Genomic DNA, 16,788 nt, shown 5'->3' with positions numbered 1-16,788 from the left:
CACAAAAAGTAAATTTTGCACCGAAAACTACGTAATAAAGGACACTATCTGACATGATTTACATGAAATTTATTTAGAATATACAATACATTTGATTAATTTGATTTCAGACTAAAAGAAGTTACTATGTGCAAATAACATTACAACACATGTAAAGCCGTGAATTGAAAGCTTTATCACATCATATTCCTTAATGAGTTTGAAAATACGTAATTAAATTATTTCATCTTTAAGACGTCTGGTAAACCGTTATTGTGTAAATAATTTTAGAATAGATAGACGTCATGTATTCTTTTATACATAACTAATCAGACATCATATTTATATCAGAAGAATGATACTTCTCTATGATATTTCATTTCTATATATATTTACAGCAAAATTTGATGGTATTCTCTCGAAAACAGATATAGAGAACGTCAGAAGCAACTATATTCTAGATATGTGCGACCAGCATCATGACATTATGCTGTTTACTTACTTGCGATATCATTTTTCATCAAAGATGATATAGAACTTTCAGGGATTAATATGACCAAGATCTTTTTCGGTATGAAAGCCGGTAGTGGAAACCTCACAATATGGAACGAAAAAGTGAGCAACTACATGAACGGCAATGGCCTTAGAATAGTAAAAGTGTCGACATCTCAAAATGTTGTAGCAAAGACTACAACTTTCTCATATCACGACATTCACAACTGAGTTTGAATTTCACCAAATTGGCAATTACTATAAAACTGATATCCTTTTACTAGAAGTAATCAAGCAGTGGCAATTGAAAATTGGCTCCTTAAACAGGGTGATTGCGATATTAATCACAATACAGTAAAAGCTCCTTATTCGCGCTTCCTTCATTCTCCTTTTCACTATTCACGGATTTAAAAAAATGCGAATCAATTCCTATATTCGCGGCTAAAGACTTCTTTATTCGCGGATCTAATCAATACGTACATACATAATAATAAAAAAGGATTCTAATAGATATCCAACCCAATATCCTTTGTAAACGCCGTAGACTAATAAAATGTAAAATAGACCTTATTACAACTTTGCCTAAAGTATGTTGTTAAATGATATCGCCGCTGTATTGGTTCGGACTTTGACATAAGCCGCCTTCGCCGCAATCGGTGTTTTTGAGAATGTAAACAAACAGAATGAAAGCAACCTTATTACTCAATGAATAAAGTATATTTTTAAATGCCGCCACATTATTGGACGTTCCGTCCTTTGATAAGAGTCGCTTTGCGTGTTTTATTGTTTCGTCTTTCCATTCGTTACAAAAATTGTGATCGAGTAACACGTCTCTACCGCTATCTTCCTAATTTATACAGTAATGTCAAATAAAAAAATGAGAAACGAGTTTCGACACGAAAAAAATCTGTGTTACCGCTTAAAGTGAAAATAGAAATGCTTGATCGTTTACGCCTTGGAGAGTCGTTTGCATCCATATCGCGCTCATTCAATGTCAACGAATCAACTGTACGATCGATAAAAAATCCGAAGATAAAATAAGGTCGTCTGTAGCTTCAACTTCACTGTCAGCGAAAATTGTTAGAAAAAATTGATCCAGGAATAGAAAAAATGGAAGTGGCGTTGTCATTATAGATCGAAGATCGCTACCAAAAAAGGGTGCCCCTGAGTGGTCCAATGGTCCGGGAGAAGGCAAAGCGTCTTTACTCTCATTTTAAAGAACCTGATGGTAGTTGTAGTGGTGAACATACAGATAGAGGATTTGAAACATCGGAAGGTTGGTTCAATAAATTTAAAGTGAGACAATCATTGCATAACATTAAAATCGTTGGAGAAGCTGCATCTGCAGACACTGCTGCAGCAGAACGATATCCGGAAGAATTTGCAAACTTAGTAGCTGATGGAGGATACAAACCTGAGCAAGTATTTAATGTAGACGAAACTGCACTGTTTTAGAAGAGAATGCCAAACAAAACATTCATTGCTAAAAGTGAAAAGTCTGCTCCTGGATTTAAGGCAGCAAAGGATAGTGTTACACTGCTGCTATGTTCTAATGCATCTGGAGATGGTGTCATTAAACCACTGTTGCTTTACAGATCGTTAAATCCTCGGGCTTTAAAAAATCAAAACAAGGACGACCTGCCAGTGTTTTGGCGTGCTAATATGAAAGCGTGGGTAACAAGAGCTATTTTTTTGTGACTGGTTCCGAAATTGTTTTGTTTCTGAAGTTGAAACTTATTTAAAAAACAGAGTCTAGACTTTAAAGCAGTTCTAGTTTTGGACAATGCACCAGGTCATCCTCGCAAACTTGAAACTATGCATCCAAATATAAAAGTGACATTTTTACCTCCCAACACTACGGCTTTGCTCCAACCTATGGACCAATGAATAATCCAGGCATTTAAGCTCTATTACATTAGATGAACCTTCAAAATCGTATTGGATAATATGGAATGTAATCCTGATATGAATGTTATGGAATGCTGGAAGAAATTTGACAGCAAAATGCATCCTAAACATAAAAGAATCATTCGAAGGACTGAAGCCACAGACATTGAAGTCATGCTGGAAAAAACTGTGGCCTGCTCTGACTGCGGAAAATGAGGAAGAATGTGTGCAAATTCAAACTTTGACTGCAAACATAGCCGAAATTGCGAATGAAACAGGACGAGATGGGTTCGAACAGATAGAATCAAGTGACATTCAGGAATTGCTTGAATCGCAAGATGAAGAATTGACTGAAACCTACTTGGAGTAAAAGGTTTAATTCACAGCCCATTGAAGAAGAGGATTCAACAAGCACTGGAAACGTGACATTTCATTTGAAAAATCTTAGTGAAGGTTTAAGAATGGCAAATCAGCTTTGTGATTTCTTTATGAAAATTGATCCGTCTATGAAACGAAGTCTTATTTTTAAAAGGCAAATTGCTAATGCCACTGCTGAATATCAGTCTGAATTGAAGGAGCTTTTAAAAACTGCCAAGCAAGAAAAAAATTCAAAATTCTTCAAACCATTGCCTAACCCTGAAGATAATAATTAATTAATATGGCCAAAACTTCAATTACAGTAAGTTGATTTTTTATATATGTATGTGTTTTTTATTTTGTCGGCTAGGAACGTATCCCCTATAATCCCATTTAAATTACCATTCCGTATTCACGGTTTCTGTATTAGCTGCATATTTATGGAACATATACCCCACGAATAAAAAGCTTTTAATGTAATTTAGCAGGCACTTAACAAATGTATTGTATTTATAAAAATATCACCTACTGGCGGAGACTTTTAAAATAGGGAAGGATCAGACGAAAGGTAAATGGCAGATTGAACTTTCGAGTAGATTTTCGGTTTCGGAATATCGAAAATTCAGTACAGTTGAGAATATTTCTGTTAAGGCAGTGCCATGAATAAAATTTGAGCAGTAGAAACATAATCTTAAGCACGAAAAAACACTTGAAAAAAGAACCATGGTTCCCGGCGAAGAATGCACTAAACTAATTTAGAAAACAGGCAATCCATGTAATCTTGAAACTTCGAACAACAGAACACAACGCTAAAACTTACAAAGTGTTTAGAAATAAATCCTTTCTTGAAAGCGAAAGCTATTGAGCTGAAAGATAGCCGTAAACAAAATTATTTGGGACATTTATTAAACCATTAAGGGATATTTAAAATGATTCACAGTTTTATAGTCAACAAATTAGACGGAAATATCCTGATGGATACGGATATTATTTTAAACATCTGCTCAGAGTTTGGATCAATGAATAAAACGCAAAAATCAAATGTTAAATGATTATCTTCTCAACATATATATAAGCTGTACCTGAGCGAAGTATACAAATTATTTTCCTAAAATTTCTTGCATTATTGTGTACGTTACCTCTTCTTACAAAATGATGAGAAAAGGAAAATATGCTTGATGTCTACTATATATTGTATCTGATTTATTCTTTACAACCACATTAGCGGAAATACATAAGCGGAAATGTATCAGTCTTCTTCCATAAGATAAATTAAATTTATTAATGTTCACTTTCTTTGAGAGTCTTTTAAAGTAATAGTTTTACACTTCCAGAGTTAACTTGGAAGCTGATAGGGAATTCAAAATAGTGCATCAGGAAATAGATTTGGGGATATGTGATGGTAAGTATTGATCTAAGCTCAAATTATCTCTTAAATTATTTTTATCTATTAATTATTATCATTAATTTTTAAATTATATGATTTTTAATATATATCTTTTTTCTCTTATCTTGCTGTCAGGAATCACCTCCCAAATGTTGTTGGTGTTGTTTTGAAATACCCTGTATATATACTAGGGTGGATCGAAAAAAACTTTTTTTTTTAGTTTCCGAGTTGCTATACCTCGGAAAAGTTGTGGTTAGTGATGACTTGAAAAATAAAAATAAAAGTGTGGAAATCGGTTAATATCTTCCGATCGCGCAAAGCGTCTGAAAAATTTTTAAAAGCACGAAAAATTTAATGTTTTTGTACATTTTATGAAAACAAAATACTCTCGTATTTTTAATGCTATAGTAATAAAATTATAGTAATATAAATGTTACCACTAGTAATATTTAATAAGAAAAACACATGTTATATGTTTTTAGGGAGTATCTTCCGATCGCGCAAGTGTGAGAAACCTAACAAGATTCCTGTCATTAAGCGAAAATTCTTATATCTTCAGAGGTAGCATGGGTTAGGAAAAATTAGTGCTTTGTATCGTAAGGAGACATCAAAGATGAACGTTGGCTTGAAAGAAAAAGCTATACTTTAAATAGAGATAACCCAGATTGTTTACTTGAAGAAGAGCCAAGTTGTTCAGCCGAAGTGTGTTCTGAAATTGAACCTGAATACAAACCAAATGACTCTGAGAAAAAGGAATCTCCATCTCCATGGCAGATGAGAATTAAAACTAGGAGCTACAGCATTAACCTACGATCGATATAGAGTCAGTGACCGTGCAGGTTCTGCTATAGCACCCAGTGTGCTAGAAGACTTTGGTATAATAACCAAAGCAGATACGTCTATGGTTATTGAAGATGTAAAATTAGAAGGGAAAGGAGCAAAATTAGAAGTGACTTGCAAAACAACAGTGAAAATGATTTAAATAAACTGCGTGGTATTTATTTTGATGGAAGAAAGGATGACACCTTGGTTATAGATAAGATTGAATCCAAACAATTTCGTCGTATTATTCAGGATTACCATTACTCGCTCATCAAAGAACCTGGTTCTGCATACATTGGCCATGTGTCGCCGAGCTCTGGATCTGCTAAAGACATTGTGTCTTGCCTTAATGAATAAGGAATTTCAGTGGGAGACTTGGATATCATCGGTTGTGATGGTACTAATACAAATACTGGCTGGAAAAATGGTGTTATTCGTCATCTTGAGATCCATGTTGGGCGATCTCTGCAATGGCTTATTTGCCTACTCGATTTCAATGAATTACCTTTCCGTCATCTTTTTCAACATTTGGATAGAGGAACAGTTGGCCCCACAACATTTTCTGGACCAGTTGGAAATAATCTAAGTGGGTGTGAGAAACTGCCAGTGATAGATTTTCAACCAATAGATTGTGTAATTCCAGAAGTTGACAGAAATTCTTTGCGTAAAGACCAGAGATATCTTTTAGATATATGTCAGGCGGTCAAAAGTGGCATATGTCCAAGTGATTTATCAATTCGTGATCCCGGACCATTTTCACATTCCAGATGATTCACTCGTGCAAATTGAGTTCTCAGACTATATATAAGTGAAGCAAATCCTTCAAATGAGTTAAAAACCATAGTGACTTTCATTTTGAAATATTAGATGCATGTGTGGTTTGAAATTAAAAACAGCAATATCTTCGTAAGTGGACCTATTCATGTATATAGAACAATTGAAACATCTCGATACTCGCCTGGCAATTTGAAGCAAGTTGTTTTCCCCGTCATTGAAAGGAACTCGCTCTTTTCACACCCCAAAAATATTTTAATAGCCATGAGTTTTGATGAGAGGAAGCACATTAGAGAACTAGGGCTTAAAAGAGTGTTGAAAGCCAGGCACTCTGATTCAAAAGGAAAAACCATCAGAACATTTCTTACTCCAACTGTGCATTTTCAAGCCTCAGATTACATTGACATGATTGACTGGAGTGAAGCCAAGTATTCTTCTCCATCTCTTCTTCGAAAAGTTTTAAACTACGACATCAACTCTTTCATTCAACGAGGTGAAATACCAGATGGGTATATCAAGAAGTTCCCTGTCATAGAACGGTGCGTGAAACTAGTTACAGAAGCTTCGTTCAAAGTATACGGATCCAAATCAAGAGATGGTTACATCAGAGCAACCTTGAAATCCAGATCTTTGATGCCCGAGTTCAGAACAAAATCTGACAATAAAATCGCTTCAATTTTGTAAGTCTTTCAAAAAAGAAAAACAAATTTAAATATGTAAATATTGTAAATAGTACACACCTTTTATGGCTGGGTGGCTGGGAAGAGTGTGGGTGGAACTCGAAGTGCAGCCTCCTCCTCTGGGTTGTTTTCATATATAAAAACAAGCGAAGAGCTGCACATTTGTGTTAGCTTTGGAAATTATATGTCATAACCTTGGAACTCTTTCATTAAAACATTAAACAATATAAAACACATTAGTACGCATGTTATTACATCAGCACTATAAGGCATTAAAAATATCGTAGTTTATAATTTTTGATTTTTTTTAAAAAAATGCGAACAACAGACATTTTTCTTAAACTTTATGGGCTTTGCGTGATCAGTAGATATTCTCTAATATCATAAAACAACTGTTTTTATTATTAAATAAGGCATGTTGTAACGTTTTATCACTATAGCGTAAAAAATACAAGAGTATTTTATTTTAATAAAAATTACGAGAAAATTAAGTTTTTCATGTTTTTTAAAATTTTCCAGACGCTTTGCGCGATCGGAAGATATTAACCGATTTCGACACTTCTTTTTTTATTTTTCAAGTCATCACTAACCACAACTTTTCCGCGGTATAGCAACACGAAAACTAAAAAAAAAGTTTTTTCGATCCACCCTAATATATACTTGTCCGCAGGATGTATAATAGATTACTTTAGAAATTGTAAAACACTGTTTCCTTGCAGAAATTTTAATTCATCCAAGTGGTCACTGTTAAATGCCCTGCAGAATAATATTGATACAATGCACAAATATTTGTTAGTCTTCATTTATTATTCACAGAGCTTGTCGTTTGTAACCACATTGCTAAAATACGTGTGATTTTCCGAATGACGAAACCGATGTGTAGAAATTTAAACTGACTATTGTAAACACTTAAAATGTAGTCAATACTTGTCGTACCAAGTAGTATATTTAAACTTCAAAAATTACCTTAGGATTTTATAGTTTTAAACTAAGCGAAAACAAAACATATTAGAAAATACTGTAATGCGTTGTTAGGAAGCAGTTCTGATTAACAACCTTTGAGAGATAAATACATTATTATTATTATTAAACTTTAAAATTCAAGAAGAAAAATAAATTCGATTCTTGTTCCGCTGTTATCGATTTTTCTCTGAAAATTTAAATATATAATAGAAAACAGAGAATATAATAATATCCGTAAATATCTTATTGAGTATTTTAGAATGGATATCGTAATACATTATAGGATGCTTTTAAGAACCTAAGACTAAGCTAGTTTATTATATATGTTAGTAGTAACTGTTGAGCGTCACTTTCAACTTGAAAATATTACAATTATCTTATAAGATACATTCCTGAAATGTTCCCTCGGGATTCACGTGAAATTGGTTCAAATGCAAAGTTCTCTGCGGCCCAATGTGTATTTTACTAATTTTAACAGTTCATACCATTAACTTTCATTTTTATGAGCCTTCATGTTTCTGGAGTTTAGTCACAAACTACTATAATGCTCGTACACAACTTTGCGTTTAGTTTCTTTAGATGTAACTAGACACGCATGTGGGCAAGTACTTTTCTCTGACTCATGTTACACACCTCTTCCGTCATCTTAGATCCACCGTATTGGATTCAACTTTCGTTTTTTCAAATGGGAATAGGAGCTAGTGATACATCAAATCCATTCAGAATTCTCTTGGACGTTCTCTGATGTAGTGAGTTTTACCCCATCCTGCACCGTCTACAAGGTATTGCATGTATGTCTACAAGGTATTGCACACATATTCAGGGTAAATACCAAAGATATTGACAAACTTAGGAAGATGATTCCTGATATGAAACAAAGTGAATATGCCTTCCTTGTTAACTTGTAATCCAAATTCGACTCCTAGCAATTGGACCTAAAATAAAAATGATGACAGACTTGTTGAAAGTAATTCGTAATACCACAACACAGAAGCAAAATAATACCAGAGAAGCAAAATCCCATGAATTCAAACAAAAAAGCTGCATATTTTCAGGGAAAGAGACGACTGAAATCGGAAGAACTGTGAGTGATAAAATGTATGGCCATATTGACTATACATACACAATTTATTCCTAAAGACTCACTCTGTGGGGGTGTAACCCATAAAATCATCTGCAACACCTCAATTGGAGAATTGTGCAATGAAAGATTCATTGAGACCGTAGAAAACTCCCCTTACAACTTAAAATTTTAGTTTTATAACCTCTCGATAGTGTCGAAGGCGGTCAATTAAGTCGTAGAAAATCTGCGTTTTATACACAGTACAATCCTTTCAGGAACAGATCCTAAACAGAGCATTAATCAACACTGACGAGAAAAAAGAAGAGAGCTTAAATTACATGATGAGTCCTAACCTTTACCATCCTCCATTAATCGATTCTAACTAATTTAGGATAATCTGCGAAGTAGGCCTACCCAAGAAAGCAACGATCATCAAACATATAGAAAAGTGTTTTGAAAGATAAAAACAAAAAATCACTCATTCTAGGAGCGTTTTGAACCCGGTTTGTTTCACTGAACAAGACAACTCCTTATCCATTTATCCACAGTCAGATGTTGCGAAGGTGTATTTATGCTTCTCTGTGTTACATAACAAAACTAAGAGATATTATGCGTGGGTGAAATGTTGATACGTCTGGCTCCATCAACAACAAGGACTAGTTTCGTAGATTGACAAAAACACTCTTTTAATCTTCATATTCTGATATATACATTCGTTCAAGAGTAAGCTCTTAATATTGTGAATTAATTCAAGTTTGATCTTGATCTTAAAAACAAATGTTTTAATAGAACCAGAAGGGGATCAAGCACAAATGCCTAGAGGCATTAAACATAATTCAAACTAAGCCAGTTTAGAATGCTCCAAGAGCATTGCCAGAACGAATTAAAAATGTATATTTTTTCTTATTAACTTCTACACTTTTTATACCAAGTGTTCTATGTACTTTATTATTATACGGAAACGATACCTGTAATACAGTATATCTACATGTTCATAATTTCCTTGAATACTAATTATGTTTTTACATGTTTTGTTTAAGGGTTATGTTAAAGCATTCTAAAGTATTTTGTTTTACGAAGACAAAATTAAACATTACCTCTCTATGATTTACAGTTTCCGTGATATAGTTTCTTAAATCTTCCAAAATCCGAAGCTTTTTGGCCAATATCTGGAGAAAGGTGGCCAATAGGCCAGTTGCCACCGGTTGCTATTTAGTACAAAAATGTTTTCCTTCATTTTGCTATGACTTCTAGTTCCAGAGATGTAGCTCCTTAAATCTTCCAAAATCCAAACTTTTTTGCATATCTCTGGAAGGATAAAAGTGACGCAAAAAGTTCCATCACTTCTTTGAAATAGTTTTCGAGGCTCTATCGAATGGAGAGCTCAAAATTGAAAAACTTTCGAAAACCAGACACACACACACACACACACACACAGAGAGAGAGAGAGAGAGAGAGAGAGAGAGAGAGAGAGAGAGAGACAGACAGACAGACAGACAGCGAGAGAGAGACATACAGACAAATAGACAGACAGACAGAGAGACAGAGAATTCAGTAACGAATTTCTTAAGTTCGTTGAAAATGAACCCGTGGGTAACTCACCGACAGTAGTGAGTTTAATGGCTGAGATAACAACAACACACCAGATAGGAAGTGGTGGTGATATGCGGGACCGTTCTACACTGTGGCGTGTGCGATAGATATATGAACCGTTTTAAAGCAGATCATCTAGTGATTCCTTTGATGCTGTAAGAATTTGAACAAGATATTTGGACTCCATCGAGTTCAGTTGGGACACACCCACGGATCGTGAAGACTGCGGATTGGCGGAAGGCAGTACGACATGAGAGGAGAAGAATAACTATTAGCCTGACTGATGTCCAAAAGATGAGATGAAATAATCAAATGGAGAGCAATGATGATAGGTTTCACCTACAGCATTGAAACGTTCTGTCAACCCCAGTGAGAGTGTATGCAATACAATGTCTTCGAAGACACGTTAGCACTTCTCAGCTAGGCTAGGCTTGGAGCAAAAGACAGCTTGTGACGTATGGTATGTGAAGCTGTTGAGAGAATATATCAAAGGCATAGTTTTCCGGGCATACCAGAAGTAAATAGTAATTGTCAGTGAGAATTTTTAATTGTATTTTATTGTTTGCAAAGAGCAATGCTTTTTGCAATATATTTGACATTTTTGCCAAGTAATGGTTAACGTAATCGGTCACGATAATAGTTCTGTAAGTCTATGAACCGTCTTACAAAAGTTACATGAGTAGCAGTGGAACTATCTGTTGCTCTTATGTAGTAGTACGTAAACAAATTGATGAAAGCAACAGGTGGCAGAACAATTCTCAGTGACGTTACCGAGTTCTCACCATCATTCGTAGAAAAGTCACCATAACGGCATTGGCGGATAAACGACAAATGCCATCTAACTTGAAGACAACGGCAGCTGCTGCTGTGGCTTTCGGCTTGGACCCGAAAGCGGATCGATGCCGGCAGTCGTTTTTTCTTCACTTCGGCGGATATCCGCCAAAAAACGACGGCTAACCCATGATAGTTGGCGGCACTTTGCACATGGGGTATCTTCTCTGTGATATGCATATTTAAAACAAGAATATTACGCTACCAACCTTAGGGAGTAACAAATGAAAGGTCTATTATTAACATATTCAACCCGTTAATTTCTGATTTTATTCGTTAGTTTATTTCATATTTGAAATCTACCCCTAGGTATAGATTACACCACGACGGACAAAGAAACAATTATAATGAGATGTTCCAAATTAACGACAATATAGTATCACATATATGAGAAGACTTGTGGCGTATTTAGAGGGGTGGCTATCGGGCTCAAGCCCACCCAAAATAGATAAATTTATACGTAGTATAAATAATAACTGTATGGCTACATAGAACCCACTACAGTACACATACACCCACTCAGGAGAATGTGCATAGTCCCCCCACGAAACTAAATCGTAAATACGTCACTGAAAAAGACGAATACATTTTGGAGGACTCTACAACTGTAATAATGCAAGTTTAATGGACGGGTCAATGAATATCAGAAGCAGCTTAGTGTAGAAGACAGGCGGTGCTAATATTACGTATTTCAAACAAGAAGAAACGAAGTTACAAGTGTTTGATAACTTTGCTTGTTTTAAAGAACTATATTTTTTTAAAAAAAAGTGTTTTAATCTGTATCGAATTCAATTACTTAGATGGTTTTGAGTAGACGTAAATACCATAATGCCGTTTATAGCAATGTGATACCCCAAACCGTTGAACATACATACATCAAAAATGCCAAAATAAAATGTTGCTTAAAATGATGTGTTTTTTGCGGGAACTTTTTAATGGGCTGATGTTTGGTTTATAACACAGAAGAAATAGTTTCTGACGGGTGTAATTAGAAGCAGTTCTCACAATTAGATAACTTTCAGCAGTGTTACAAGCTTTACCAGTGCTTTCTATATCTCCACAACAGTTTGAGATATCAATTAGCTGTAAGAAAATTATGATTTTTACGTTCATTGAAAACTATTCGAAACATTAGGCTTTTAAAAAATTAAAATTAACTCTATATCGTTTGTAAGTCTTCAGTTCATTTGAAATAGGCCATATCATGATCAGAGAATTACTCTTAAAATACTATAGATCTGCATTGACCCGGCGTCCTCCGTAGTTCTATTACTATTATAGACGTCAAAAAATTAGGATGTTAGTAACAATATAGCATCCTTAGTTTGCAACATTGAGTAACAAACGTGATATGAAGAGTATTTTGTTAGAGGCGGAGACCTTTTTCTTAAAAAAAAAAAAAAAAAAGAAAATATTTTTAATATCCATAAAATTGGCTTTATTTGACAGTTATTTATATGGTATTAACATTTGAATATGATTTTAGACATGCGGCCACTGCGGCTGACGAGTACATGGCGTGATCTCGAGGTCCAATTTTCACACACTCTTTGTTATAAATCAGCCCTATTTCGGAAATAAAAATGTCGAATGTTGTCTTCCAAGTACTCAATTGTTTCTGGTTTCTCGGCGTAGACATTAGACTTTACATATCCTCAGAGAAAATAATCTAACGGTTTTAAATCGCAGGAACGAACTGACCAGTTAACAGGTTCATTTCGTTAAATTAATCGTTTGTCAAAGGCTTCTTCAATAAATTAATTGTGGCGCTCGCTCTGAGACAGTTGAATCTTGTAAGCACGCAAACCAAAATCGTGAAGTAAAATTTTCCATAAAGTGGCTGGACACAAGTTTAATTGTTGAGCACGACAACAAATTGACACATTTAAATAATCATCAACAGTGGGCTGCACACTATCAATCTTCTGCTGGTCCGTATTCCTCGACTTCTTACGGGATGTACATTATCCTTCATAGTAACATTATATAGTTTCTCGAAGTAATCGCTCTGATGGACGATTATCAGCACCTAAAATGCACGTAATGCCCGATGAGTTTGTCGAAGCGTCGATTTTTAAAATAAATTTGTACAATTTGCAAACGTCTCACCGACATGAATTGCTAAACCAAACGAACCTCAAAACAACCGAGAATTGTCACAGAAAACATTCTGCCAGTTGAAAGTTCTCCGCCTCTAAAAAAACACCCTTTATATGTTTTCCTTTGAAATATTGAAATGTTTAATAACCTGACGTAATGTGCTTTTAGAATCTTGGCTTTATATTTCGGAACGAACACTGTTAACTTATACATAATTCGGCGTAAGCTCTAAACTGCGATAAATAAAGCCACGTGAAACTAAATCTCGCTGATTTGCCGTTGTCCTACCGACGCTTGTACTCCTCCGCAAAATAGTTCATGTGATTGCATTATTACTTTTACTATGAAGCTTCATATAAAACTGCTATATTATTATAAATGACAAAAATATAATACGGATTATCTAATAATACTGCAATCGAGTGTGGCTAATGAAACAATAGAAATAAATATCAAGCATGGGCAGTAATTATGGCGCCAATTCAACTGTGGAGGCGTGTTCTGCCTGAAAGATGGCTGGCATGAATCCCCGTTCCGCGAGTGTTGTGAAACACCAACAAGGCGAACCTTTACTCACTAAGCAACAATTGTTTACGAGCGAAATTCAAATACTTTTTTTAAAAATCTTTCGAGTTTCTTTTCTTTCTTTCTGCTGCTGCTGTAAGTGTCTGGACAACACGAGACAGTATTATCAAAATGCACGTGTATAATTTGCTCCTCCCCGTGGGGAGTGGGGGTGATACATCACTAGCCAATCGTATTTGTGACAAGCGGAAGGATACAAATATTTTGTTTATCGGAGTTTAAAGCTTACGGTGAACAATGTTTAGTCGCATCATAAAGTATGTCAATGAATGTTACCTAGCCGAACTGTTACGAATTTGTATGCTAAGAAATGTCAAAATATTACCTCTTTATTTCAAGAGTGACATAACTCAAAATTCCCAAACTTTTCATGAGAAGCGTTTCAAAGTTTCGAAACGCATGGAAAACAAATGGACGCAAGAATGACACAAAGTGCTCTCTAGCGCCGAGTTTCGGAAGCAGATATGTAAAAGTTCTACCAGAGGTAGACATCAAGATTAGCTTTCATTTTCTGCCCATAAGTCAATTAGGGCGATTTTTGTGTTATGTCGTTCTTGACATAAACAGACGATATGTTATCTAGAAAATATTAGTTTAAAATTTATAATGTTCTATCAAGTTAAACGGTCCCCATACATAATATGTGTACGTTGTATGATTTAATTTCTTTTTGTGGTCCAATTGTCAATTTTTCCCAAATTTTCAATACTCTTGTTGAATCATCAACTTGTAATACTCCAATGCAAGTTGCAAGCATACTCGAAATAGTTCTGAAAACACTGTACTTATTTATAGTGTCTTATGTTAATGTTTGTTGTTAATTTACGTATCTCTCACACATAAAAATTCACCTTTCTTGTTATTTCTAACAGATGTGGAAAGAGTCCAGGGTCTCTCGCTCTTTCTAATACGCTTCTGGGGACTAACCCTTAAACACTTCGCATTCATTTTGTCTAACTGGACGTTATATATTGTGCAGGTAAAAATAAGAATAATAAATTAATTATGGTAATTTTATAAGTATATTTAAATTTAAATTATTTGTATGCTTAAGGGTATTAAAAAGTGCTCCGGTTTGGATCTTCTGGCAAATTTTTGTTTCTTAGTTGCCGCCATTGTTTTGTATTGTTGCTTTAGCCACGAACATTCCGATTGTTGACTTAGTCTGCATTTCTCTCATTTCTTCAGTCTGCCTAGCCATGGAGCAGTTTACTATAACGCAACGTGTGTTAATTGTGATTTTTTTATCAGAACGGAGAAAGTTATGCAGCAACTATCAGGCGACTACGCGCGGTTCTAGGGCGAGATGAGGCACCAAATGAATGAACAGTTCGCAGGCTTATGAAAAATGTTCATTGAAATGGATTGAACAGTGAACATTAGAAGTCATGGACGTCGTCATAGAGGTCGGCGAAATCTAACTGGAAATTTGCCAGGCACTCACAGCGAATTTCACGAAAATAGTTACTGCATACCAGCGCAGTACAGGAGCTCGTATGTCCGAGGTCATTCCACATAACTAAAATCGAAATGTGTGATGAACATGTTTATGAATTATGTTAGTGTGTTTTGAAAAAATAAAATTCATAATTTGATGTAACAAAACAGGTGCGCTTTTTGAATAACCACAATAAGAATCATTACGTAAACCACAACCATTAATGGAGAAAAATGGTTGCAGGTAATACATCAAGGATATGTACAAAGTAAAGGCTCATATTAGAGCTGCATTTCAAATGGACCACCCAAATCTTGCTAACAGCCCTATTAACGTAAATATGTCTTTTGGAAGTATAGTTATCTCTAAAGAACTGACTTGACTTCACCATCAAAATTGAAATACTGCAAAGGCAAAAATAATTTCATGGTGCCAGATCAGGCCTGCACGTTTGTCAATGAAAACATTCCATCTAAAACTATGGAGTTTCTCAGAAATATAACATCAACGTGTGCATAACACGAAACAGCTTAGAACTTCGAGCATTAATTTTAGGGCATTCGTCACTAAACACATGACACAATTTCCGAATATTATTTCATACGATGGAGTACCCACATTTGCCGCGTATGTTAGAAAATCAACATATGACAACTGGCAATTTGAGTCACCTGAATTTGTTGTCTCGCCTGGGAAGAAGTTGCTTTGTTTTCACAATTGTTTTGCTTTTCCTTGTTTTGCTTTTTGTATATCAGTTACAAAGAGGTTTGCAGAATAATAACCCAACATATGCATAAGTATTTCATTGCTTTCCAAAGTTTTGTTTTTCAAGTGCTTTTCAAATTAAATTTAGACATAGTATCTATTGAGTGATGCAGACGTAATATACATTTTTTTTACTTAAATAGAATCAGGTCATAGATATCGTTCATTATATATGTACCATGAAAATGTGCTTGATTCAAATATCGAAATTAGTAAATTGTGTAATATATGTTACAGTACCATCCAATTAATACTGCGGTCAACCAGAGTATGCTTTATTTCTAAAAAAAAAGGCAATACGTAATTTCTCTTACCCTCAATTTAACATTTGAAAAGGAAAAACTGGAATTTGATATGCAGTTTCTAATGTTGTAAACTGATATACTAAACCTCGAATTCATGGTGGCCTCTACAATAGTAATAAAATAATTAGACGGACGCTAGAGTGCACATACAAACTACAATATTTTTAATTGCTAGGATGGCGATACTAATTTGAAAGTGCACAAAATGCAAACTATTCCATAAAATCGTGTGGAAGATATTTAATTTGTTTTTAATATAATATGTAATTTACTCCGAAGTATTATCTGTAATTGTTTCGTGGATATGACCATACGTTAGTAAACATTATTATTATCCAGCGTAAAATGACGCGTTGTGGAACAAAACAATTTTAAATATAAGTTTCGAAATTAAATTATTTGATGCAATGCTGCCAATGTAACATTGTTTCCTTATATATTATGCACGGCTTCAGATATGAAATTACTAGAAACTCCTATCTGAATTTTTCTAAGCTGTTTCAGAGAGATGCTAATGCGGCGAAATATTGCTGATGCTTCAGCAAACTCAGAATTTCCAATTATTGCTAATGTGATGCTAATCTAATTGCTATCCAGAACTTAATGAACTGGAGTGAAGGCTTGAGTATTAATAAAGAATGGGAAACGCTTATTGACAAACACAGGAATTGTATGTAAATACTGCTTCATGATATTCTTCTTGTTATTTTGAGATGTTCTCTTATTGATCGAGTAGTTATAGATTCGGTGTCTATGATTGGCTTAGG

The 16,788-nt window shown here is 34.7% G+C and overlaps 1 protein-coding gene across 4 annotated transcripts in view; it reads left to right on the top strand.

Annotated features, from left to right (window-relative positions):
* Positions 1 to 16,788, top strand: part of LOC145692671 (phospholipid-transporting ATPase ABCA3-like) — a 354,108-nt gene that overhangs the window by 147,982 nt on the left and 189,338 nt on the right. For all 4 annotated transcript variants that reach the window (XM_081768050.1, XM_081768051.1, XM_081768048.1 and 1 more), the window contains 2 exons: positions 4,050 to 4,117; positions 14,386 to 14,492. In XM_081768050.1, coding sequence (XP_081624176.1) covers positions 4,050 to 4,117; positions 14,386 to 14,492 — 175 coding nt within the window. The remainder of the gene's footprint in view (positions 1 to 4,049; positions 4,118 to 14,385; positions 14,493 to 16,788) is intronic.

The sequence above is a fragment of the Thermobia domestica genome, chromosome 8 (genome assembly GCF_964235325.1).
Source record: "Thermobia domestica chromosome 8, izTheDome1.hap1.1, whole genome shotgun sequence".
Taxonomy (NCBI): domain Eukaryota; kingdom Metazoa; phylum Arthropoda; class Insecta; order Zygentoma; family Lepismatidae; genus Thermobia; species Thermobia domestica.
Note: the sequence above shows the minus strand (reverse complement) of the source record. Positions and strands in the feature narration are given on the sequence as shown.